Below are 24,710 nucleotides of genomic sequence, written 5' to 3' on the forward strand. Positions count from 1 at the left end.
GACTAAAGTTAAGTCCCTGCTGTGCACCTTCCCCTGGAGGACCCCTGTCCCTGCCCTTCCGAGGACCCCGTCTTTCCCTCCCGCTGCCCCCCTCTGGGTCTCTGATACATTCCGGAGTGGCAGAGTCCTGGGGGCTGGCATCATCCTGGCCCCTTCCTGAGGGCTTGGGCCGAACTTCCTCTCTGTCTGTCCTGGAGCTGACCCAGCTCACACTGGAGGGGTTGTGGTTTCTTTTTGCCTTCCTTTTTTTTTTTTTTTAATGTTTATTTGTTTTTGAGAGTGGGAGAAAGAGAAAGAGAGGCAGAGCGCGAGGGAAAGATCCCAAGCAGGCTCCTTGCTGTCAGCGCAGAGCCCAATGTGGGGCTCGAACCCCGTGAACCGTGAGATCATGACCTGAGCCAAAATCAAGAGTTGGACGCTCAACTGACTTAGTCACCCGGGCGCCCCATAACTTGAGGTTTCTACTCTTACCAAACGGTCCTCTCACAAGGGTGATGGAGAAGTGAAGAAAAGAGAGCCCTTTCTCTTGCTGCTGGAACCTGGTCTCCACCTCCTACCCTCATGGCTCGTGTCCTTCCTGACTTGGCTGCCTGTTCAGGCCTTGGGGTCCTGCCCTGCCTCACCTCTTCCCTCGACGGTTCTGAACGGAGACACATGGGAGTCTCAAAGTCCCCGGAGGGGCCTCTAACAGAGAACGAAGTTTCCTGACCAGCGCAAACGGTCCCCTGGAGAGCACAGAGTGGATGTGAGGTTTCATGTCTGTCCTATAAGAGCCTCTGAAGTTTCCACCTGCCCACAGCCTACAGAGCCACAGCAGTCGCACGGTAAGCAACAGGAGCACTGTTGTGTTCCAGACTGGCTGAGCGGTGGTTTCCAAGCAGAAATCCCACATTGTCCTGAGGCTCTGTGCTCTCACTGGCTCCCGGCCACATCCATGTGGGGCCCTGTGGTGCCAGGGAGATGGCTCCACAAAGGGACCAGCCCACACGCCCTTCGCCTGTGAGACGTGCCTCCGGGTACACAGAGCTCACCCTCACCGTGACCCTCGGTGGCACTATCACGTGTCCTCGGAGCGCATTTGGTCTGGATCCAACCGAGTGCTTTGATCCCTCCAATCCTGAAGCTCAGATGGAATCAAGGCTTTGAAACGCCTCTGAGAACTTGTGTCAGCAGAGCTCAGAGCCACCTGTCCCTCCTCACGGCATCGGGTGTGATTAGCGAGCATCACGCATGAGAAAGCTAGCCTTGCACCTATCAGTCAGCACAGATGCATTTGGCAGGGGCTGACTGAGCCACGCAGGCGGTGTCCTGACCCAGTACGGGCAGGGCGCCTCCTCCCCACCGAGACGCCCCAACCTTTCGCGGTTACGTATCTCGTGATGTGCTGCGTGCCCAGCACCCACGGAGGGACTCATCGCGATGATCACCCTTATTTCTCACAACCCCGAACTAGGTGTGGTGATAGGCAGTTACAGGCGGTATCTTGTCTCTCCCTGATGTTCCGGGTGCGATTTTTATACCCGTTTGCCTGGGAGGGGACTGAGTTTGAAAGGACGTAAGGCCATAGAGCTACTGGGTCGTTGGAGGCAGGGGTTGAACCCAGACAGTCCCAACTGAGGGAGCAAATTTAATCAGGACGCTATTCCACCTGTAAAGTCAGACGTGGTCCCTTCCGGCCAGGCTATTCCAGTGTGGTTGGAAAGCAGAAATCGTATCCCAAAGGAGCCTGGGGTGGTTGCGGATGGCCTAAAATGAGCGAGTATGCTTTACGGGGGGATGGAATGGGGGGGAGGGAGGTCACTGGGGCTGCACACCCCGCTGATCCCCCAAGACTTTGTGGGGGAAGACTTTAGGACCGCTAATCCAGGAGAATGGGGAGCACATTCCCAGTGGATGAGATGGCGGAAAACAGAGAGGGTAGGGCGGGCTGAGCCCTTAGACCATGAGCATCCACCTTCAAGTCAAGCAGGGTGGGGGATCCCATTTTCCTTCCTTCAAGTCCACACATTCACTGAGCACCTTGTCTGTGCTCTGCCACAGTCTGGGGCCAGCCACCCTCAGTTTCGTTGCCTTCAGACTCAAGGAGCCAGTTAGGGTCCACCATCGGGCCAGCAAATGCTGTTGATAGACCGTATGCAGTAAGTTATCAGGCCCCCGTGAGGAGGGCATCTGTCGGGGAACTCACAGGTCACCTCTGGATTTCAGGTAACAAGGAGGACGTGTGGCTGCACATCGACGCTGCCTACGCGGGCAGCTCCTTCATCTGCCCTGAGTTCCGGCATCTTCTGAACGGAGTCGAGGTAGGTCGTGCTCTTTATCTTTAAGAAGATCGCTGTTGAAAAGTGCTCTGCTATCAGTGACATGTCCTCACGAGGAGGTGATGTTCCATTTCTCATTGCTGGGGTTCGTTGCAGCAGACGGCGTCCAAACACATTCCGCGATCGTCAGAAATTAGACTTCCTTATGATGGCGGTTGAGAATCTTCCCAGTCCTACAGCCGCTCTTCTCAAAATACACCGGACGTTTGCAGCCATTTTTTCAGTCTGCACGGGTCCTGGGCAAGGGTCTCATGACAGGATAAATGTTAGCACTGTGGGGAAACATTTAGGAAGGAAATAAGATCTTAATGCATTTCAGATCAAGAAGTAATGTACAAGGGCGCCTGGGTGGCTCAGTCGGTGAAGCATCCGGCTTTGGCTCAGGTCGTGGTCTCACGGATCGTGACTTTGAGCCCCGGTTGGGCTCTGCGCTGACAGCTCAGAGCCTGGAGCCTGCTTCAGGTTCCGTGTCTCCCTTCCTTTTTCTCTCCCTCTGCCCTTCCCCTGCTCTTTCTCTCTCTCTCTCTCTCTCTCTCTCTCTCTCTCTCTCTCTCTGAAAAATAAACATTTAAACAAATTTAACAAAAAGAAGTAATGTATAAGGCCAACCTACAACCCTATTCGATCTGGTTCAATATGATAGTCTATTCTGACCATGCAGTGGGCATGGTGTTGACTTATTGAACAAGCAGCCACAGGTGCACTCAAATATCTTCTACTGCTTCTGGAAGTTGTAAAATGTGGCTTGTGATGCCCCTCAAAACACCTGCCGCTTCTGAGAACTAGTAAGCAAAACTATCGGCCAGTGCTCTGCTGCAGAGGGCCATGTGGCACAGACTAGAGGCGAGGACACGACGTGATGGTCGTGCTGTGATGTGTGATTTCAGACTCAAGGAGGATTTCGCTGTTGGCGGAGGCCCAGGGGCCGCAACGTTCCTCTCGGCCAGGAACTCAGTTGTAGCTGCAGTAAAGGGTCCAGAGAGAGCGACTTTGCAGGGAGTCCGGGGGAAGGAGACAGTGAGTCAGTGGGGCCTCAGCGTTGGCTCTGTGCTCAGGGACATGGGTTTCGCGAGCCCCGGGGCCACACGAGGTGCAGGGATTACTGGCACGGCCTTTGCCATTAAGTGACTGTTTGAATCCCAGCTTTACCCTACGACTAGCTGTGTCCCTGCGGGCACGTTAGTACCCTCCCTCCACCTCACAAAGTGGGTTTTGGTAGTGATCCCTCCTCCGAGGGGGTGTTGTAAGGATCAGGAGTTAATCATATTGAAAGGGCTTAAAAAGCAGCGTCTGGCACACGGCAAGGGCTGTGCGTGAGCTGGATTCTGTGGTTTCGCCATGGCTGAGCAGACCGTCCCTCCAAACCTCTCTCCGCTCTCGGGCCACGCTGCCCATTCATTTGCTGATTACTCATGTGGATTCTCATGGGGCCATAATACCAGAAAAAGGGGTGTCATGTATAGAATACCAGTGTTCCCCTCTTAGAAAAGAGTACCCCCTTATTACCAACGAATGAAATAGCATTCTGGTTCCTACCTCCTTCACGTCACATTCATTTGTGTACTCTCTCACTCGGTATTTGCTTATTGATCACTGAATACGGGCCAGTCCTCAGATCTGTCCTGGGGAGGGAGGGGCACGTGGGGCTTCCAAAGGCCCCAATAAATATTGGGGAAGGGGGTTGTGGCCTATGAGGAGTTCTGGTAACGATGCTGACGGCCAGCCCTCTGGGGTTCGCTGCCCGTAGCCGGTTTTGTGGGTGTTTGGGGCTGGGAAATGACAGACAGACCTCTTTACCACCTGCACACCTCGCATCACAGAGACGGTACACATCACTGGCGGGGGAGGGGGTCTGTCCCCGCAGACTCGGGGGACAGAAGGCAAAGCCATCTTCGGGAATGTGTGTACCTGTACCCAAGGCCTGGTCTTTCTACATATCAGGTTTAGGATTGCACAGTCTTTTCCCTGTGAACCCAGGACTTGGGGCTTTGGCTTTCATGGCGGGGGGCTTGTCGGGGGGGGGACTAACTGTCAGGCCACCGCGGAGCTGGGCACTCTAGCAAGATCCTATCTTCCAGCGGCAGACGGGATTTCATGCCCGACGCTGAGTCATTTCCGTGTCTCCTGCATTGTTCTCTGCTGGCGAGGGCCTTCCTGCTCGGCTGGTCAGATAAGGGGCCTGCAATATCCTGCAAGGCCCCAGCCCCGAGATAACATCCCGTCGCTCTGCCAACAGGAGGAGCACACAGCGGTCGGGTAATGAAAGACGATCAAACAGACCAGCCCCTCTGGGAGGGAACTAATACAATTCTTGGCAAACAAAGCCCATCTTTCACGTGTTGTCTCCTTTTATCAACAAATGAAACCCGTTGTCCTTTCCCGTGTCTTGCTCCAAGTCACTTTGATTGAAACCTGGAAGGAAATGAATGTCCTCCCCGCCGCCCCGAGTGGGGGTTGACGTGCGAGGCGGCCGTCAGCCGAGAGGACGTCTCCCGGGTGGCACGGCACCCCCCTGCCCCTGGTGCCCTCGCTGCCTCCCTGGAACCAAACAGAGAAGAGGCCGGAGGTGGGGAGAGATTTCAGCTGCCTGCCAGACTGGGACCTTTATCTCTGCCACTGCCTTTAACTCTGCTTCCACTGGGGATTTATGCGTGTGGCTGCATCCCTGGGCCTCCAGCTGGGCCCAGGTCTGTGCATCAGCCTGACGATAAACCTGGGCACGCCTTTGGAAGGATGTGAGAACTCCCCACTTACGATAGCTCCGTGGAAACACAGAGTGGCCTCCTCAGCCAGTCTCGGTTGTTAAGATCTTATTTTCTGCTTGGAAATGCCGCAGCATCTAAAATTGATGAACTCGGTTATTGCCTTTAAAAATAAAGACGAAGAGGGGCGCCTGGGGGGCTCAGTCGGTTAAGTGTCCGACTTCGGCTCAGGTCATGATCTCGCGGTTCGTGCATTTGAGCCCTGCATCGGGCTCTGTGCTGACAGCTCGGAGCCTGGAGCCTGCTTCGGATTCTGTCTCTCCCTCCTTCCCTGCCCCTGCCCCACTCATGACTGTCTCTCTCTGTCTCTCATAAATAAATAAATAAATGTTAAATTTTTTTTTTATATTTATTTATTTTTGAGAAACAGAGTGAGACAAAGTGTGAGTGGGGGAGGGGCAGAGAGAGAAGGAGACACAGAATCCGAAGAAGTCCAGGCTATCAGCACAGAGCCCGACGCGGGGCTCGAACCCACGAACTATGAGATCATGACCTGAGCCGAAGTTGGACGCTCAACCAACTGAGCCACCCAGGCGCCCCCCAATTTTTTTTTTTAAAGACGAAGATGTTTAGGTACACAGGAAGAGTAGTTGGTAATTACGTTGGTGTTGGTGAAAGAACGAACCAGTTAAATAAAAATTGGGGTGATCCTGATTACCACCGGTTAGGCATGAAGTTTTCACCCTCCCAAAGCTCATGATGATATGCATATACCAAGAACTTTGCCAGTTCGTGATGTTGAGGAAGCTGCTGGCAGGAAGTGTTTCATAGTCCAGATCAGTACGATGTCCTGGCATAGTACATGCGAATTAATATTTCACTTATTCCAAATAATCTCGTAGTTTGAAAGGTAGATACATTTCGTTCATTCACTCATTCATTCATTCGCTCATTCATTTATATTTGAGAGAGAAAGAGGGAGACAGAGAGAGGGCACAGGCTCCTGTGCATGCACATGCACACAAGAGCGGGGAGAGGGGTTGAGAGAGAGGGAGAGAGAGAATCCCAAGCAGGTTCCACACTCAGCGTGGAGCCCAATGCGGTGCTCGATCCCACGACCCCGAGATCATGACCTGAGCTGAAATCAAGAGTCAGGTGCTCAACTGACTGAGCCCCCCAGGCGCCCTGGTAGATACATTTTATATGACTCCAGACTACATACGGGGGATCCCGAGTATGATTTGTTATCCCCATTTAAACATGAATATGAAGACGCGTGGGGAGGTCAGGTGGTCGCCCCAGCGGGTTCCAGAGTCCAGACCCTCCCAGCTGTGAATTACTGTGCACGGAGTCTTGTTGTACAACTAGACGTTAGTAACGGAAGTGGCTTCTTTTTGTTATTTCTCCTCGGCAGTTTGCAGACTCATTTAACTTCAATCCGCACAAATGGCTGCTGGTGAATTTCGACTGCTCTGCCATGTGGTAAGTTTCCCCGACGGCTACATGTCAGTTACCCCATGTGCACCGCACTTTCCCCGAGCGGCCTTGTGGGAAAGAAGCCTGGCAGGTGAGGAGGATGCCATCGCTGGGCCATCTCACATGTTACCTGCTCACTGCTTGCTTCCATGCTGAACCAGGGGCAGGATTCTTGCCCAACCTTACCTGACTGTGAACTGCTGATAAGAACATATTAGCTCGAGCCATTGGCACAAGGAGAGAAGGTTAATACGGCAAAATCTGTAGTGTGATCTACCTAGTGTTACCAAACACAATGCAAGGACATTTCAGGACGTATTTCTAATTCGGTTGTTTCTGTGTCTTTCTTCGTAGATGGTTAATGAGTCTAAGGGCTTGAACGCATTTGTTAAGTAAAAATAAAAGTAATCCCTTTTCCCATGAGATTCTCTGGAAATTCTTAACAGCGTGCCATAATTATGTTGGTTCTATTGAGAGCAAGAAAAAGAATTCAGAAATGAAAGTGGGTGATATTCCATCACGTAGATGATTTTTAAAGAAATAGCGGTCACTGGGAGCGGTGTGGGAACACGGGATAATGGTTCTGCTGTGTTCATTGCACTAAGAAGGAGGTAAATCAACCTTTGGACCGGGGGGGGGGTTTGCATGAATTTTGTGCAAAATCATTCGGCATGTAATTGCATGAATGGGTTCTCACCTTGGAGGGGTGAAGAAAGCAGTTCTCATCTGACCCAACCGAAGTCTGTTCTCCCGGTTTACTGAGCGACCAGTGTGCTCTTTGACTAGTTTGTCTAAAGATTAAACCGTATTTTCAGTGCTTTACTAAAAAATTGGTTCAAATCAATTCCTTTCTGTCTGCCTTGGACCGAAACTTTGATATGTGATTTTAAAGCCCACTGGTGGGCCCATTCTAGACGTGGCTTCGTCCGAAATACGAGTAAGGCTCTATATAAGCTATAGCTGTTATGAACCTCAGTGTTCTTTCGTGTTCTTGTGACTGCGTTTGTCTATTTGAACTGGAATGCTAAAGAATGGTTCATACGGTGTATCCAAAGTCCCTCTCTTTGAGCTTTAATTGGCACTGAAATGTAATTCTGCTCTGCTGGTGTGTTTGGTCGGATTGTGGCGCGTGGGCACAGAGCTGGCACAGAGCCAGTAGAGGGCCCTTTCGCCTTTATTTGGGGAGGGGTGGTGGCCTCAGTGTGAGCTGATGCAGGAGCACACAGGGTCCTTAGCTGCCAGTGAGGCATCGGGCCAAGAAAGCCCACAAAAAGACCGGAGGGTTGTCGGGGGTAAAGTGATGGGGACCGCCAGGAGGTGGCGGCCAGAGGGCCTCACAGCATGCCCAGGTGTTTCACTGATGACCTGGGGAAAATAATATCAGAGATGGCTGTTTACATGGGCGGCCCTCAACGCCCTTTCTGTAACATAAATCACTGGGGCTCCGGGGTATCCGGCCCCCTCACGCATGGGGCAACTGAGGCTACGAGGGACCAAAAGCATTTGGGGCCGCGATCTGTGATCACACACTGAGAGGTGATAAGGGTGAATATAACAACGTGGCGTCCTGCCCTTGGGTCCAAAGAGCCAGTGAGCCAGTTAAGGATGAGAGAGAACAGCTTTGTCAGCGGCGTGGTTGGGAAGGGCCCGAGCCCCTCACGGGGCGTAACCAGGCTGCCGGGGTCACTCGGGAACAAGAACGTCTTGCCCGGTTGAGGCAGCAGCCCGCAAAGGGAAGCCTGACAGAGCGGACGTGATGTGGAGGAGAGACACGGGGCGCACAGGGTGAGGCCACGTCACTGGGAGAAGGACAGAGGGTGAAGCTGATTGTCCGCTGAATAAAATCAAATATACGATGTAAGGGCGACAGCCAGTGTTTGAGGTTTTACCCCAGAGGAGGGCAGTCAGTTATCCCCGGGGCTGGAGGGGACATGGGAGAGGGTCATGAGTTGAGGCCACATGAACACATGGCTCCAATGTTAAATTGCAATAGAGAATGTGCTTTCCGTGTCCTGAGCCGCTGGGGTCCTGGACGGAATGGTTGTCGAGGATTTTGGGGAGATTTCGTGAGTGTGGGAAGATCGCTCCTACCCCAAACCGGGGGTGCAGACCTTGATTTCACGAGCGTGTGGATTGGGTGACGGAGTTGGATGTGGAAGGATCTGCGTTTCAAGACAAAAACAGCCCCTGCCCGCTGTTTGAGGCACTGTGCCAGGGACGCTGTGACAAACCACCGCGCGCCACAGAGACGTATTTCCTCCTCATTCTGGAGGCTGGAAACCAGAGACGGGGGCCCAGGCGGGTGGGTCTCTGCTGACGCCTCTCTACCTGGCATGCCGACGGCCGCCTTCTTTCTGTGTCGGCACTCGGTCTTTCCTCTGTGGGTCTGTGTCCTCTTCTTAGGGACACACTGGTCACGTTGGCTTAGGACCCAGGCATGTGACCTCATTTTAACCTCATTGCCTCTGTCCCCATGTGGTCACATTCTGAGGTCCTGGGGGTCAGGGCTCCAGCAGGTGAATCGTGGGCTGGGGACACAATTCAGTCCGTGATGGTGCTCGCAAGAAATTACTAGATAAAACCATAAGGCTAACATTTAGGAATTTAAACCAGGTCAGCTTATTTTAAACCATATACTTAATTATGCCACCCACTTCCTGATCGGTTTATTTGATTCTTATCAAACTTGATGTTTTCTTTTGATCTCGCTATACCCAACCACCTGCTTGCTCTCTCTGTCTCTCTCTCTCTCTCTTTTTACTATAAAGAAGTTGCTCTCTCCTTTTGGTGGGGACGATGTTTAGCATTGCCCTGCTTGCAGAAGGCCCTTCCCACAGATGTCCTACCCTCACCGGGGGCTGCACTGTGGTGGTGCTGAGGGACCAGGGTCCGAGCTGGGGCAGTGCCATCCAAACCAAGGATAACAAGGAGGAGGAGAGGTCCTGATTGCATTGGAAAACATTTGATTTTGAGCACCGTGGACCTCACACCAGAGGGCTGTTATCTCTGGGCTCTAGAGGTCTCAGCCGTGGGACAGAGTTTCCGGTAAATGAAATACAGCCAACGTGAAATGAGAAACTGAATAAAATCAAGTCCAGGCCAATGCAGCTTGAGGTCCAGCAGGTGAAGCGCTTGGGAAGAGAGAAGGCAGAGGTTCAGAGAAGCTTGGAAACAACAGGGGGCTGGAAGGCCGAGGGGGAATGTGTGAGTGAGATGCCTCCATGGACCCGTTCATTCTCTGCCCAGTTGTTGGACATGGAGAGCTCAGGGAAAGCCTATTTGGTGACATGGCATTTGACAAAGGGCCACACGAGGTGACAGAATAAGCAGTGCGCGTACCTGTGCCGGGTGGGTGGTGAGGACCGGCAGTGCAAAGGCCCGGAGACAGATGCATGCACCCCAGTGAACTCAGGTGAATGCCACTGAAGATCATTCAGGTGGTCGACGTGGATTTAAATTTGTTTTGAGTCTGCTATCCACATGTAAAAGTTGGCGTTTTTACAGAAAGAGGCAGCTTTTTAATGTGTCACTAATTAATGAGAGCCCTTAAAACACCATTGCTGGGGCTGAGCGCTCGGTCCTGTGGCCAGCGTGACCTTGTGCGCAGGTGAGGCCAGGCTCTCGGAGCACGTGTACTTTAAAGATGATAGCTATACCGGCAGCTAAACTAATGTAGGAATTGTTCTTCCTGATTTTATGGATGAGGCAACCGGGATTCTGCTTACGGACACACAACTCTCCTCCATGCCAGAGCCACAAATGTTTAAGAGACGGAGAGAGAGAGGGAATCCCAAGCAGGCTCCGTGTCGTCAGCACAGAGCCTCACACGGAGCTCAAACTCACGAACCGTGAGATCGTGACCTGAGCCGAAATCCAGAGTCCAACGGTTAACCAACTGAGCCACCCAGGTGCCCCGCGATGAGGTGAGGTTTTAAAGAGGGAGTAAAGATCGTCAGATGCAGAATCACGAGTCTCACAGGATGCCAATTAAGAACACACACAGGAAATCGAACACACATTTTACAAACACGCATCTAGATGACAGGCATTAGCATTGTTCCGGGTGGATACGGGGGAAACTGGAGAATGAGAGCTGTTCTTTGGGGTGGCTGAGGCAAAATCAGGCCCCGTTGTGTCTCCGTTCTTGTTCGGGCTGATCCCACTTTCTTTCTGACTACCGATAGCCCAGGCATGGACAGCCCAAAGGCCAAACAGGAAGAGATGGACTGAAGTCACCCTCCCCTGTTTGTCTACCTGAGCTGTGGGTCCTGAGCACACTCCCCTGCCCTCTCCCTGCTCCAAGGTGGGTGGTCCCTCTCCAAGGTGGGTGGCCCCTCTCCAAGATGGGTGGCCCCTCTCCAAGGTGGGTGGCCCCTCTCCAAGGTGGGTGGTCCCTCTCCAAGGTGGGTGGCCCCTCCCCAAGGTGGGTGGTCCCTCCCCAAGGTGGGTGGCCCCTTCCCAAGGTGGGTGGTCCCTCCCCAAGGTGGGTGGTCCCTTCCCAAGGTGGGTGGTCCCTCTCCAAGGTGGGTGGTCCCTCCCCAAGGTGGGTGGTCCCTCTCCAAGGTGGGTGGTCCCTCCCCAAGGTGGGTGGTCCCTCTCCAAGGTGGGTGGTCCCTCTCCAAGGTGGGTGGTCCTTCGTGCTCATGGGCAGTGTGGTGACGGGCATTGGGCAGACAGTGAAGGCTGAGAGCCTACTCAGAGCCTTCTGCGCACTGTCCTGAACATCCATGGACTCAAATACCTATGTTTTGCTATTCTAAGAGGTTATTGCAATAAAATGAGGTATCAACACAACAGAATACAGGTAGCAAGACGCTCGTTAAAAACCAGATTTTGGAAGGGACAGGCATCTCTTTAGACCCTCTAAGAGCTGAAAGCAAACAAATCATCCTAAACTGGGAATTTTTTTATAGACGTATTTAAATTTTTTGCTCATACAACAAGTAAGATATAAATGGATTTTTTTTTTTTATTGCTCTCACTGGCTGTTTTGTACTTCTTAAAATCAGAAGAGTCTCTCTTTTGTTTAATGAAATTTTACCAGTGGTTAGTCTGTAATTTAAAGTAAATACATTGGTTATTTTCTTTAAATATTGAAATGGACAAGATAATTGGAGTTTCTAAAACCTGCATGTCATTATAAGCACAGTGAATACATTTCATAATGATTTCATTATTCTGTTCATAAGTTTTTTTATTGTTCATTTGGTGTTTTGAATCTTTTATATGTAAATATAAGCCATTCCACTCAGACCTTACTATCTCTTTAGCATCAGATTTTTCTCCAAAGAAAGCCTCAGATTCACCCAGGACATGTTTTAGTCTCCCTTTAAAAAGAGGCTCGATGTCTTTTTGCAAATAAAAATTAAATTTTATCACAAATAGTTTCACAGCTTTTGCACACTTCTGTTACACTGGGTTTCTTGGGAAGATGGTCAATCACTGTAGTTATGTAACACTTGATTCTAGAACTTGCTTTATAAGTGCTAATGCACAGTTTTTCTACGTATCTTTTTGGTTTCTTTGCACTTTGGTGCCGTGCCACGTCTTGAAAGTTTTCTTGGTCACCAACTGGCACCAGGACGTACCATGAGCCCTCATTCCGTGAGCCTTACGCAGTATTGTAGGCTTAGAAAAAGACAACGTAGACTCCCAAACAACACATGAGTCCCCTTCCCCCATCCCCCAGGACCCTCCCTCAGGAATATGTCTGGTGTCAGGGAGACAGTTTCTGTCCCATGAGGCCCATTCAGCGGGAGGTGACACGGCCACCTTCACAGGCTGGTTCTGTGTGTGCCCGCATGTGCGCGTGTGGGGGTGCAGGTGTGTGTGTGTGTGTGTGCTCGCACACATCTCTCTGTTTAAATAGCCTTCCTTTTTTAAAAAAAATTAAAAACATATTTTTAATGTATATTTATTTTTGAAAGAAAGAGAAAGAGAGGTGGGGGAGGGGCAGCGAGAGGGGGAGACACAGGATCGGAAGCAGGCTCCGGGCTCTGAGCTGTCAGCACAGAGCTGGATGCGGGACTCGAACTCAAGAACTTCTGAGATCGTCACCTGAGTAGAAGTCAGACACTCAACCGACTGAGCCACCCAGGTGCCCTTTAAAAATTTTTTTAAGTGTTTACTTATTTTGGAGAGAGAAAGCACAGAGGAAGGACAGAAAGAGAGGGAGACAGAGTTACCTAGAGCTAAAGTGGGCTTTGTGCTGACAGCAAGAGAGCCCGATACGGGGCTTGAACTCACAAACTGTGAGATCATGACCTGAGCTGAAACCAAAAGTTGGACGCTTAACTGACTGAGCCACCTGGGCACTCCAAACTTCCTTTTTTTTTTTTTCTTAAAGCAAGAAGCTCTTATTTATTTATTTTTATTTTATTTCATTTTAGAGAGAGGGAGAGAGCGCATGATCAGGGAGAGGGGCACAGGGAGAGAGAATCCCGAGCAGGCTCCACACTCAGCACAGAGCCTGAGGCAGGGCTGGATCTCAAAACCCTGGGATCATGACCTGAGCCGTAATCAAGAGTCGGACGCTCAACTGACTGAGACACCCAACCGTAAATAGCCTTCCTTTTGCAACACTGTCAAATGTTATGCCCAACGTTGCCTACAAATGTCCGCATTCAATGACCACATCAAGCATATGAATATGCTCCAGAATAAATAGAAAAATCCCCCAAATCTTACAGCTATTAAAGACAATTATATACAGCTACTTTAATATAGCTATATTCGATATAGTTATTAAATTATTGTCAGAAGTTAAATTTTTCACACAACGGAAGCATCCAAATTCTCCTGAGAGCAAACTCTACCAAGCTGTGACGGCATTTATCAGTCTGATCATAAATGTACCTCACAGAAAACAGTAAGGAGGACACACTCCCACTGTCATATCATAAGTTAGGCCATCTTGGATTCCAAAACCAGATGAGAGGCTGAGGGAACAAAAAAAGGTATGGAGAAAGAAAAGGAAAGAAAAGAAAAAAAGAAAAGAAAAGAAAAGAAAGAAAAACAAAGTTTGTTTCACTCACAAATTTCAATATGAAAATTTTGAAGTCAAATACTAGCATGTAGTGATGTTTAAGGAAAACGAGATAGTATATCATGACCAAATGTGTTTATTCCAGCTACTCTGGGGTGGTTCACAGCTATTAGAAAGTTTTGAAATGTCATGTGCCATGTAAAGAGTCAAGGAGGGAAGAGTCATCATTGTATTAGATGCAGAAAAAGCATCAGGTGAAATTCTACATCCCCGCAAAACAGAAGTTTTTAGTAAAATAGGAACAGAAGGGAACTTTCTCAATCTGATGAGAGATATCTACCAAAAATATTACAGGAAACCTATTCTTTTTTTTAATGTTTATTTATTTATTTTGAGAGACAGAGAGGCAGAAGAGAGACAGAAAGAATCCCAAGCAGGTTCCACACTCAGAGCCCAATGTGGGGCTTGACCTCACAGACTGTGAGATCATGACCGGAGCCAAAATCAAGAGTCAGACGCTTAACCGACTGAGCCACCCGGGCGCCCCCTGATGTGATTTATCTTTGAGCAACTTATTAGAAACCATCTAGAAACGTGCACCATTTAGAAACGTGCAAAACAATACCATAGGTTATGAAGGAATTTGTGCAGAGAATTCTGTAGAACTCTCTGGGAGTGGCGGACCCACATGCGTCCCCGTAGCCTCCTCCAAGGACGGCAAGGCGAGGGACCCACAGATTTAACAGTGCCCGGGTTTTGTGTCATACTCAGCGAGCTGCGGGTATTATTATTTACACTTTTTTGCATGGCTTTAACACTGCGCAAATGTTTTGATTAAAAACACACGGGCTCCGGGGTCATCGCTGGCCTCAGTGGGAAGGAGAATGTGATCTTCATTTACAAAGGATGGAGTTCTACCCCCTTCTCTCTCTCTGTGCCTCTTTAAGGCTACGCACAGAGCATTCTCCGGTACAGAGAGACCAAAGGGAGCTGTGCCAGGGCTCCCTCGTATACTGCCCAGAATGTACTAGAATTCCTAGATGTCCGTGCATAAGGTCAGGCGCAATCCATTTTCTTGCACAGGTCAAAGACCAAGCCAGCCCCTGACAGCTTATTATTGCTTACTGGCATAGTCTGCCTTCTAACTCTTTGAAGAAATAACACTTCAATTACTTTTCCTAAGTACATCTGGGCTCTTGGTCCTTCCTCGTGGCTGAATCACATCCCGACGTGCTATTTCATGCTTTCTGGTTTTCTCTTGCACGGACTCGTCCACACGGTATTTGCTTTCAAGCCCAAGCTACTGTCAGACGGACGTTTCTTCCCCGGTTTGCCCTAAGGATGGTCCATTTGCCATAAAATTGCTTTGAGATGGTGTCCATGCTGCCAGATGAGGCAGAGAGGCGATTATCGTCAGGCTCAGACCTCAAACCCCAGCCCAGAGGAGAGTGGTGACCTGGGTTATCCGGGACCATCATTTGTACCGAATCTGAGGGTGGTTCGCGGTAGGAACGCCTCACCTCTGGCCCCTGTTCATCCCGCACATGCTGGTGATGCCTGCCAGTGGCCCAATGCCAAGCCTGGACCGACAGAGGGGACAAATGTTCCCCTGTTGGGTTTTGCTTCCTGACGCCAGTTCACCAGCTCTCTGGACACCAACTGGGCATCCCGTAATGGGACTCCATTCTGAGGCTAACCATCTGCAGTCCCCACAGACCCCACAGGTAGAGGGGCTCGGTCCCACAAGGTCCAAAGGTCCCCGCCCTCTGTCCAGCTTGCTGTAAACTTGGGGGTTCCCGCGAACCCCCCGCTCCTTCAGATTTGATAATTTGCTAATAGCTTCGAACGCTCAGAAAGTCGTGCGACTTACATTTGCTGATTTGTCACAAAGGAAACGAGCGAGCAGCCAGAGGGAAGGGATGTGCAGGACAAGGTATGGGTGTGGGTAGAGGACACAGAGCCTCCCTGTCCTCCCCGGCTGCGGCTCCGTCCTGGCACGTTGATGTATCACCAACCCCGTCCTTCACCGCGTAGGTATGGTTGATTGCATTGTTGGTCATTGGTGGTTAACTCAGTCTCAAGTCCCTCCCTCTCCTGTGACCCCCCCCCTCACCCCAGAGACTGGGGGTAGGGCTCAGAGTTCCAGCCTCAAATCTCCTTGGTTTCCCTGGCAACCGGCCCCCAGGGGGCCCTGAAGCTCCCCAGGGGGCAGGGGGAGGACAGTCACCTGTCCTCTCCTTGGCTTACCAAAGCCATTCATCACCCTCCAAGAGATTCCAAGGGTTTTAAGAGTTGTGTGCCAGGAACCAGGGATGGAAAGCAAAGATTTATTTTTTATGATGCCGCCCCCTCAGGTGCTGGGGTCCTGTGGGTGTCGGGCACCCAGGTGAGGGATGCGCTGGCAGAGCGGGGTCCCAGGGAAGCATCCCAAAGCGGGTGTGCCTGTGCTGAGCCTGCTGGAAGAGGGACCAGGAGGGAGGGGCTGTGGGGGGCTTGTCCCAGTGGCTTCCTCATTAAGCCCCACCCTGTGTTCTCTCAAACCAGGGTGAAAAAGAGGACAGACCTAATCGGAGCCTTTAAACTGGACCCTGTCTACTTAAAGCACAGTCATCAGGACTCAGGTACTCTGCGGGGGGGGGGGGGGGGGTCCCTGCTTTCTCGGTGTTCTGGTTTTGTTTTCAGAGCGCCCTTTCTGCCAGGAGCCAGAGAGGAAGGTTCCAGTCCACAGAGACCAGACCATGGGAGCTGCCTCCCCAGGAGGGGGGTGGGGGGTGGGGAGGGCTGCCCGGTGCCCCCCCCCCCCCCGCTCCAGAACTGCTCAGTGCAGGAGCCGGGGAGGGCAACCACACGGCCAGGGGGCACAGCTTTCCATGTGGGGTGGACACCTCCTGGGTAGAATCCTTAAAAAGAATGATTGCCCTCATGTCTGAGAACGTATGTCTGCTTATACCCATACCACCATGGGGGAAGAGAGCTTAGGGGGACGGGGTGGGGAGGTGCTGGGGGTTCAGGGAGTGAAGGGAAAACCGGATGACTCCCGGGCAGGGTCCACACGGCCGTGTGCCTCTCATCCATTGGACTTGCAGACCTGCCCTCTGTGCGGGACATGAGCCACCTCTGTGCCTACGGAGTCCGGCGGGGAAGCCTGGGCAGGTAGCTCTCCGAGGCCACAGTGGGGCTCAGACACAGATGCTGGAGGGATTCTTCCAGGGCCTCCTCGTGCAATAACCTGTCATGCAACACAATTCCTAGAAAACACAAAACAGCCCCTTCATTTTCATGAGAGAGAGAGAGAGAGAGAGAGAATCCCAGGCAGGCTCTATGTTCAGAGCAGAGCCCAATGCAAGGCTTGATCCCACGGCCCTGGGATCACAACCTGAGCTGAAATCGAGAGTCGGACGCTCAACCGGCTGAGCCACCCAGGTGCCCCTCTCTGAGATTCTTGTCAAAGAAATAAGAGTTGCGTATTGAGAAGAATGATCCCAGCAATATAAAAGTTGTTTGGTTTTTTAGTGCAGGGAATAAAAATTTTCCAAATGTAAATAATACTTATAGCTGGATGGTATAATGTCTTGTGAATTTTCCTAATTTCCTCTACATTTTTGCAGTTTTTAAAAAAATTTTTTTGAACATTTATTTATTCTTTTTTTTTTTTAACGTTTATTTTTGAGACAGAGAGAGACAGAGCATGAATGGGGGAGGGCCAGAGAGAGGGAGACACAGAATCTGAAACAGGCTCCAGGCTCTGAGCTGTCAGCACAGAGCCTGACGCGGGGCTCGAACTCATGGACCACGAGATCATGACCTGAGCCGAAGTCGGCCGCTTAACCGACTGAGCCACCCAGGTGCCCTGAACATTTATTTATTCTTGAGAGACAAAGAGAGACAGAGCATGAACCAGGGAGGGGCAGAGAGAGAGGGAGACACAGAATCGGAAGCAGGCTCCAGGCTCTGAGCTGTCAGCACAGAGCCCGACGCGGGGCTCAAACTTACAAACTCGAACTCGTGACCTGAGCTGAAGTCGGACGCTTAACCGACAAGATACGCAGGCGCCCCTACATTTCTGTAGTTTTAAAAACATATGTAGAACTACTACTTTTAAATGTCAGTGTTCTCAGGTCTAGTGCAAACACTCACCCCATTGCTATTTACAGTTTCTACATACCTACTCCGTTTTACTCAGGACCTAAATAAAACGCCCTAAAATAAAAAAAATAAAATCTAGTTTTTAAAGAATTGAATTGGCATGAAACAGTGTGAAATAATGAACCAACTGCCAAGCTCTTATATTTAAAAATGTGTATTTCATGTTCGGATCATGAAAATCTTTGCAATCATGACAGTTAAAAAGCAAAATGTTGCCCTTAAACCATGAAGTGATCCTTGGAATGACTTTACGCCAAGGGCATCTGAGGAAAGCTTATTACTCTAGACGTACAATAAATTATTTTATTCCGCTTTTATAGAAAGGCTTTTTCCTATTTAAATATTGGCTATGGCTGTTAGAGATGAAAAATATTAGTTATTTGGATTCTTTCCCTAAAAAAACAAACAAACAAAAACCAAAAAAACCCCACAAAAACCTCTCTAAGTCAACAAAAACAGTGTCCCGTTTTGGATTTAGCAAGTAGAGCACCAAAAATCAGCTTTAAGCTCTTGTGGCCAGTGGATGTAGGGCTTATTTAATCTGCGTGGGTTCAGCTCTAATGTCGCTAAGCCCTCTGCTCCTTGAAATGAAACCTTCTTTAGAGTTTTTTTACGGTCCTTTTAGTTCAATGAAGAAATCTCCTCTTTATTTAACGATTAAAAAAACCACTCACGACTGCCCCGTGGCCCCCTGCTCAGCTCGCAGGACCACAGTGGCCCGCTGTCCCCCCTGGGGGTCATTAGGATGCCTCCCTCTCATCACTGGGTTCAGGACGAGAGGTCTTCCCGGGTCTCTGCACGGAGGCAGATGCCCTCCTGTCCCTTCACCCTGTGGCTCCTTCAAGGCACGTGACTCTCGCCATGCAGCCACCTCGCTCACTGGTTTGTGACTGTTGTCCCTCCGCCTCCCCTGGAACCTCAGATCCAAGTGTTCTGCTGCTGGAACACAGCTGGACCAAGGGGGAGGTGGCCAGCAGCGACAGTGGGACAGCAATGTGGGAGTGGTTGCCCTTCTAGTACATCCCCACGTTTCATTCCTGTGTTTATGAGTTTGTCTCACTGGGCGCCTGCCAGCTACGGGTTGACACTGACTTTGACCTAGGACCAAACCATGTGGGATGGTTTATATATAAAACAGACAATCCTGTCACAATGCAGGTGACGGGGAAAAGTGGCCGCACCTGTTACACAGACTTTTCAGACAAACTCTTCCATTATAGAAACCGTACATTTGGAAACTAGAAGCATAAAGCTGGGGGAGCTAGAAAGTCCCCATGACCCCACCCGCCCCAGTGCAGATGCTATTGTCATGTGGTGTTATTTCTTGCCAGTCTCGTGTGGGTTTTATTGTGCCATTTGCAAATTTAGAGGTTGCTCACCCCCTATGTATCCTCTGTAGCCATAAAGACTGAGCAGGCACATAAAACTTATTATTTGTTTTGGGGGGGTGCCTGGGTGAGTCAGTCGATTAAGCATCTGACTTCGGCTCAGGTCATGATCTTGCCGTCTGTGGGTTCGAGCCCCGCGTCGGGCTCTGTGCTGCCAGCTCCGAGCCTGGAGCCCCCTTCGGATTCTGTCTCCCTCTCTCTCTGCCCCTCCCCCACTGGCACTGTCTCTCTCTCTCCCTCTCTCTCTCAAAAATAAACATTAAAAAATTTTTTAATTTATTATTTGTTTTTATTAATAATTAATAAATTAATTTTATTAATAAATTAATAAATTATTTATAAATAAATAATATAATATATTTATATAATTATATAATTTATATAATTATATAACTTATATAATTTATATGATTATAATTATAATATAATATAAATAAATAATAAATTAATTATTTATTAATAAATTAAATAAATTACTAAATTATTAATAAATTTATTAACAAATTAATAATTAACAATAAAGTTATTATTGTTATTTTGGGGAGAGCACAATCAGGGGAGGCAGAAAGGGGGGGACAGAAGATCCCAAGCAGGCTCTGCGCTGACAGGCTGACCGCACAGAGCCCGACGTGGGGCTCGAACTAACAAACCTCGAGATCATGACCTGAGCTGAAGGTGGATGTTCAACCAACTGAACCCCCCAGGTGCCCCAAAGAGCTCAGTTTTTAATTGTATTTCACTGGAATGACATTTGAATGGCCACACGTGGCTGGTGGCTATGGGGACGGCACCATGACATAAACTAAAAGGGAGGGACATTCATCTCCATTCACGATGTCATCTGGCGTCATCTGGGTTCTTAACAGACTCTTACTGAGTGCTCCTTGTGTGCCACATATATATTTGGGTGCTGTTATGTCTGCTGGTGTCTATGCCCCCCTGTCAGGCCACTTCTGGTGACCCTGCTGTTGATGTTTGACAACCCCATTTCACATGGTGCAGAGAGTGGTGGCTGGGAGTTGACCTGGGCTGTGTGACCTTGGGCTTTCATCACAGGGTCCCTCCTAAGATTAGGGGGTGAGACCTGGCACAGTGGCCCTGAATGTTCTCCCATCTCTACCATCTTATGACCCTAAATAAGAAAACGCCTGGAGGGCTCAGTCGGGTAAGCATCTGACTTCAGCTCAGGTCACGATCTCACGGTTCTTGGGTTTGAGCCCTGCGTCGGGCTCTGTGCTGACAGCTCGGAGCCTGGAGCCTGCTTCGGATCCTGCGTCTCCCTCTCTTTCTGCCCCTCCCCTGCTCACACTCTGTCTTTCTCTCTCTCTCTCAAAACTAAATAAACATTGGAAAAAAAAAAAGAACAGAAAACGCCTACTGTCTCCAGATGATAGTCAAAAAATCAATAATAAGTGGCGACTTTAGATTTCCTTGTAAGTATAGTGTAGACCCGTCTACACAGCGGGTGAAGAGCCATCTGTGACGGTGGGTGTGCACTGCATCAGACTCAGAGCCGTCAGCACAGAGCCTGGTGCGGGGCTCGAACTCACGAACCGCGAGATCGTGACCTGAGCCGAAGTCGGATGCTTAACCGAGGGAGCCACCCAGGCATCCCTTAACCATCCATTTTTTGTAACCACTATGAAGCCATTTGAATCCAGGATAACGACATTGATCGAATGTACACTCAGGTATCTGCTCCATGCCAGACTCTGTACTAAGATCCGAGAATACAGACATGAACACTCATCAAAAGTTTGATTCCTTTTTTTTAAGTTTATTGATTTTGAGAGAGAGAGAGAGAGAGAGAGAGAGAGGATCCCAGGCCAAGCAGCTTCACACTGTCCTCACAGAGCCTGATGTGGAGGCTTGATCTCACAAACCATGAGATCATGACCTGAGCCAAGATCAAGAGTTGGACGCTTAACCGACTGAGCCACCCAGGCGCCCTAAAAGTTAGATTCTTGTCTGATATCCTACTCACTCTGTATATCACAAATTCACCTTCCTGTGCATGAATGAGTGCACGAGGAAGGCTTCACGTGCTCTGAATGCCGTTACCAGAAGATAGCTCGGGTTTTGTGCTTCTGTAACCATAGAAAGTGAAGCCAATGGGAATCCAGTTGTAATCCGGCATTTCCAATTTGTCCTGGGAACCCCGCTCTCTTGGAAAGCCCCTTGGATTTGGTACCTTGGGAAGTGCCCCCCAAACACCCAGCCTCCTGCCTTCTGCTGGTGCAGAAGGTGAGGGACGGGACACAGGAAGTTTACCTTGAAGGTGAGAAGGAATAGATGTGAAATCGACCAGTGTGTCTGATGGCTTCTCTTTTCTATTTCTTTCTCTTTTCCAGGGCTTATCACCGACTATCGGGTAAGTGGGAGATTTGACGCGCTGAGTCCAGGGCTCAGGTGATCGAAAGTGTGAACACAGAGAGGGGCCTGTCATGGGCTGTAACTCCCTCTGCCCTCCTGTTCCCCTCAGGCTCAGAGTCACCCTAGAGGACACCTTCTAGCTGGGTCCTAAGGCAGGCCACGGACAGCTGTGCTGAGCCCACCGACTCCGGGTCTCGGATCAGGAGGAAATGATCTTGCCTGCGCCCCTCGGAAGGAGGCAGAAACTTCTGCCCCCAGAATCCTCTGTAAGAACAGGTGTTATCCTTAGACCACACGGCCCGTCCGTTCCGCACGGCTGCCGTGTGCCTGGGGCGCGCACTCTCCCCTTAGGGCAGTGGGAGATCAGAGTCAGAGACCACAGCGGTGCTCGGATGGCCCCCTTTGTCAGCCGGGAGCTACGCACGGCTCTGGCAGCTTCTCAGAGATGAGTGAGGCCCCATGCCTCCCTCCTGGACCCCCAGGCTACCGAGGGAGACAGGGGCACAGATGGCTGCCCACGCGGGGATAACCATTCTGCACACCGCTGTGAGCCACCGTGCTGAGACAGATCTGGAACACGCTGCTCCTTGCTGCTGGCTGTTTCCGGCCCGAGGGAACACGTTCCAGCTGTTCAGCTAGGGCCCCGCTAGATTTGCTTAGACTCTCCTTGTGCCGTTTATGAGAACCAAGTCCCAGGCATCATATGCCGGCAGCCTATGAACTGTAGGTCGTGTGCGGGCAGCTTTGGGTTGGTCCACCTGCTGTTTGGGAAGGACCTGGATCCAGGCGGGCATGCGGCACTGTGGCAGCCCACCCTCGCGGCCGTCCCCCCTGGCTTGCGAGGTCATCTTGGATAACCGTGCTTTATGTCCTGCTGTGCGCACCTGCGGAGAGAGCCAGGGGGCAGGCGCATAGTGTATTCTCCGCAGGCATCTCGTGGTCTGTGAATAAGCAGATGGAATTCGTGGAGGAGCAAATTGGAAGGATGGGGAAATTATTCTGGAGCGGAGAGTCCTCTAAAAACTGATGCGCATAAGTGAGTCCTTAGAAAAACAGCGCCACAAAGTAGGAGAGGTCAAGTGGGGGCAGATGCAGGGCATTCCCACCAGGAAAGAATACACAGGTCGGTGGGAGCCTCAGCAGGGGAGCCTGTGTCTGGGCCCTGGCTGTGCAAAGGGCCTGGGGCACCAGTCTTGCCCTATGAGTGTTGTTCCTCCCATCCACTCCTCACAAGTACGTGTCACCCGCCTCCCACCCTGACCCCCTTCCCTGTGCCACAGCCCTGGAGAGCCCCTGACCGTACTTTCTGGCAGTTTTATTGCTCTCTTAGCTAGAATGTAGGGATATCTTTCCTTTTCGATGCACATATAGGTACTTCTGGAGCTCTTTTATGGTTTCTTCCTTTAGAGTGAAGTCTGGGCAAATGCCCTGGGGCCTGGGCTGTTCTTGACGAGGGAGTGCTGGGCTCAGCAGATGAAAAAATATATAGATCACAGACATCATCATCATTTTGTTCAAAGATGATGGAAGCTTCAACCTGAGGTGGTCACGGCCTCCAGGCTGCAGAGGAGGCCCCCCCCACTCTGGGGATTCTAGGCCCCTGACCAGGCCAGTCCGGGAAGTGTAGGGTGAAAGGCATGAGCAGCCCCTGGCAGGACGGTCAGCCCTGAAGGGATGGGGGCACAAGGGCAGACTCAGCACCAGGAGGAGGGAGTGGGAACACCTTGGCAAAGGGGGTTTTACATCATGTCTGCTTGTGAATGACCAAAGAGGGAACCGTAGCAGCATTTACCTACCATTTATTTACCTGGTCTTAGGCAAAGTGGGCATCATTATACCCATTTCATAGATGTAGAAACAAGAGGTTCGAGGTCAAAGAATTTGCTGAACCTAATTTAAAGAGAGCCAAGAGCCTGGGTCAAAAGCCCACTCACTGAGCCTCACAGCCCCCATGCTATCTGAGTGAGGAAAATACATCTTCTGGTCCATTTCGGTGGCTTATCAAGAGTGGGACGACACACAGGACATCCTGGAGATAAGGTTTTAAAATTTTCAGTTGTGGAGGGAAAAGTACCCAGAAATAGCTCCTTTGGTGTCCAAGAAACCTCGAATAGTGACTGACTTCTACACACAGAATCATTTTAGGTGGCCCATGTATGTGGATTTTCCTCCTGACTATTCAAGTACAGTGGTCAACAATATTCCATAAAGCCTTATGACATGTCCTGTCACCTCTGAACTTACAGGCTGGGTGCAAAGGGAATTTCTCTTCCGGGGGACGTCTACCCCGGTCCTGCCCCAGGCTCAGGACAGGTGGTGACAGCATTCTAGGGCCACGTTTGAATCAGCGCTCGATTAAACTGTGCGCATTTTTACTCCAGGACCGCAGAAATTAAGTTAGGTCCCAAGCCATTCCTCCCGGTGTAAAGATTAACTAAGCCGTTCATGATTCATTAGTGAGGCTATTCCTCCGAGTGTTAGACCTCAGTCCCGTCTTGATCTTCAGGACGTTCGCTGACGCGGTGGGGAATGATTTTGGAATGCAGCGTCTGTGGTGAACAATGGGAAGAAAGCACTGCCCATCACTAGTTAGGGGGGGTGGTAGGCTTTCTGACTTTCCAGAAAGGCCAGTGAGTTCGGTTTTCCCCCAACAACCTGCAGACGTGCTGTCCCTTAGGGTGGATCTGTGTCCGCGGGGGCCATCCGGGCTGTGGGGCATCGCACGTGGCCCCCTAGCCTCTCCACGCCTGCTGTCCTCCCGTAAGATGAAGACACAAGCCCCGGCTTCACAGGCGTGAGGGTGATGGGGTGAAATGCTGCGTGAACCCGCTGGGCACAGTGCCTGGTGGACACAGGGTGACACCGGGTCCGATGCCTCTGAGCGTCAGTAGCGGGCCCGTTTCTCTTTGCAACTTGAGGGGCTTCCGTGAAGCCCTTGCTGGGACCCCCTGGTGATGCATTTGCCCTTCAGAAGCGGCGTGGCCTGGGCATGCTCGGCACGAAGGTTCAAACCTGCCCGCCCGCTGCGCTACAGAGGGAGCAGGGCCCGGACAGCCCCACTGTGCCCATCACGGATGCGCTGGGGGAGGGTCCGGGCTGTGCCCTCTGCCCCACTGCAGTCCTCCGCAAGCCCTGCCCTGCAGGGAAGGTCCAGGGAACAGAGAGGGAGCCTGAAGTGCCCTCAGCATCTTCTCTGTAGGTGATAGAACCTGACCACTTGAAAAATCACAATGAAGTGCCCGTTTTATGGTCCCAGAAGGCCCCCTTGCCCTCCCTCCCTTCTGGGTCCTTTCTTGCTGGCTTTCGTGCATTTGCAGCCATT

The 24,710-nt window shown here is 50.7% G+C and overlaps 1 protein-coding gene and 1 long non-coding RNA gene across 4 annotated transcripts in view; one reads left to right on the top strand and one right to left on the bottom strand.

Moving 5' to 3' along the window:
• The window catches only part of DDC (dopa decarboxylase), an 82,935-nt gene that overhangs the window by 48,412 nt on the left and 9,813 nt on the right, over positions 1 to 24,710 (top strand). For all 3 annotated transcript variants that reach the window (XM_027045982.2, XM_027045981.2, XM_027045980.2), the window contains exons 8-11: positions 2,206 to 2,300; positions 6,435 to 6,502; positions 16,026 to 16,102; positions 21,367 to 21,386. In XM_027045982.2, coding sequence (XP_026901783.2) covers positions 2,206 to 2,300; positions 6,435 to 6,502; positions 16,026 to 16,102; positions 21,367 to 21,386 — 260 coding nt within the window. The remainder of the gene's footprint in view (positions 1 to 2,205; positions 2,301 to 6,434; positions 6,503 to 16,025; positions 16,103 to 21,366; positions 21,387 to 24,710) is intronic.
• Positions 1,919 to 10,329, bottom strand: LOC128314833 (uncharacterized). Its single transcript, XR_008296938.1, has 3 exons — positions 7,194 to 10,329; positions 5,073 to 5,157; positions 1,919 to 2,590 (listed from the first exon to the last, which is right to left on the bottom strand). It is a non-coding gene; the product is annotated as an uncharacterized LOC128314833 (long non-coding RNA).

This window comes from Acinonyx jubatus, chromosome A2 (assembly GCF_027475565.1).
Source record: "Acinonyx jubatus isolate Ajub_Pintada_27869175 chromosome A2, VMU_Ajub_asm_v1.0, whole genome shotgun sequence".
NCBI lineage: Eukaryota > Metazoa > Chordata > Mammalia > Carnivora > Felidae > Acinonyx > Acinonyx jubatus.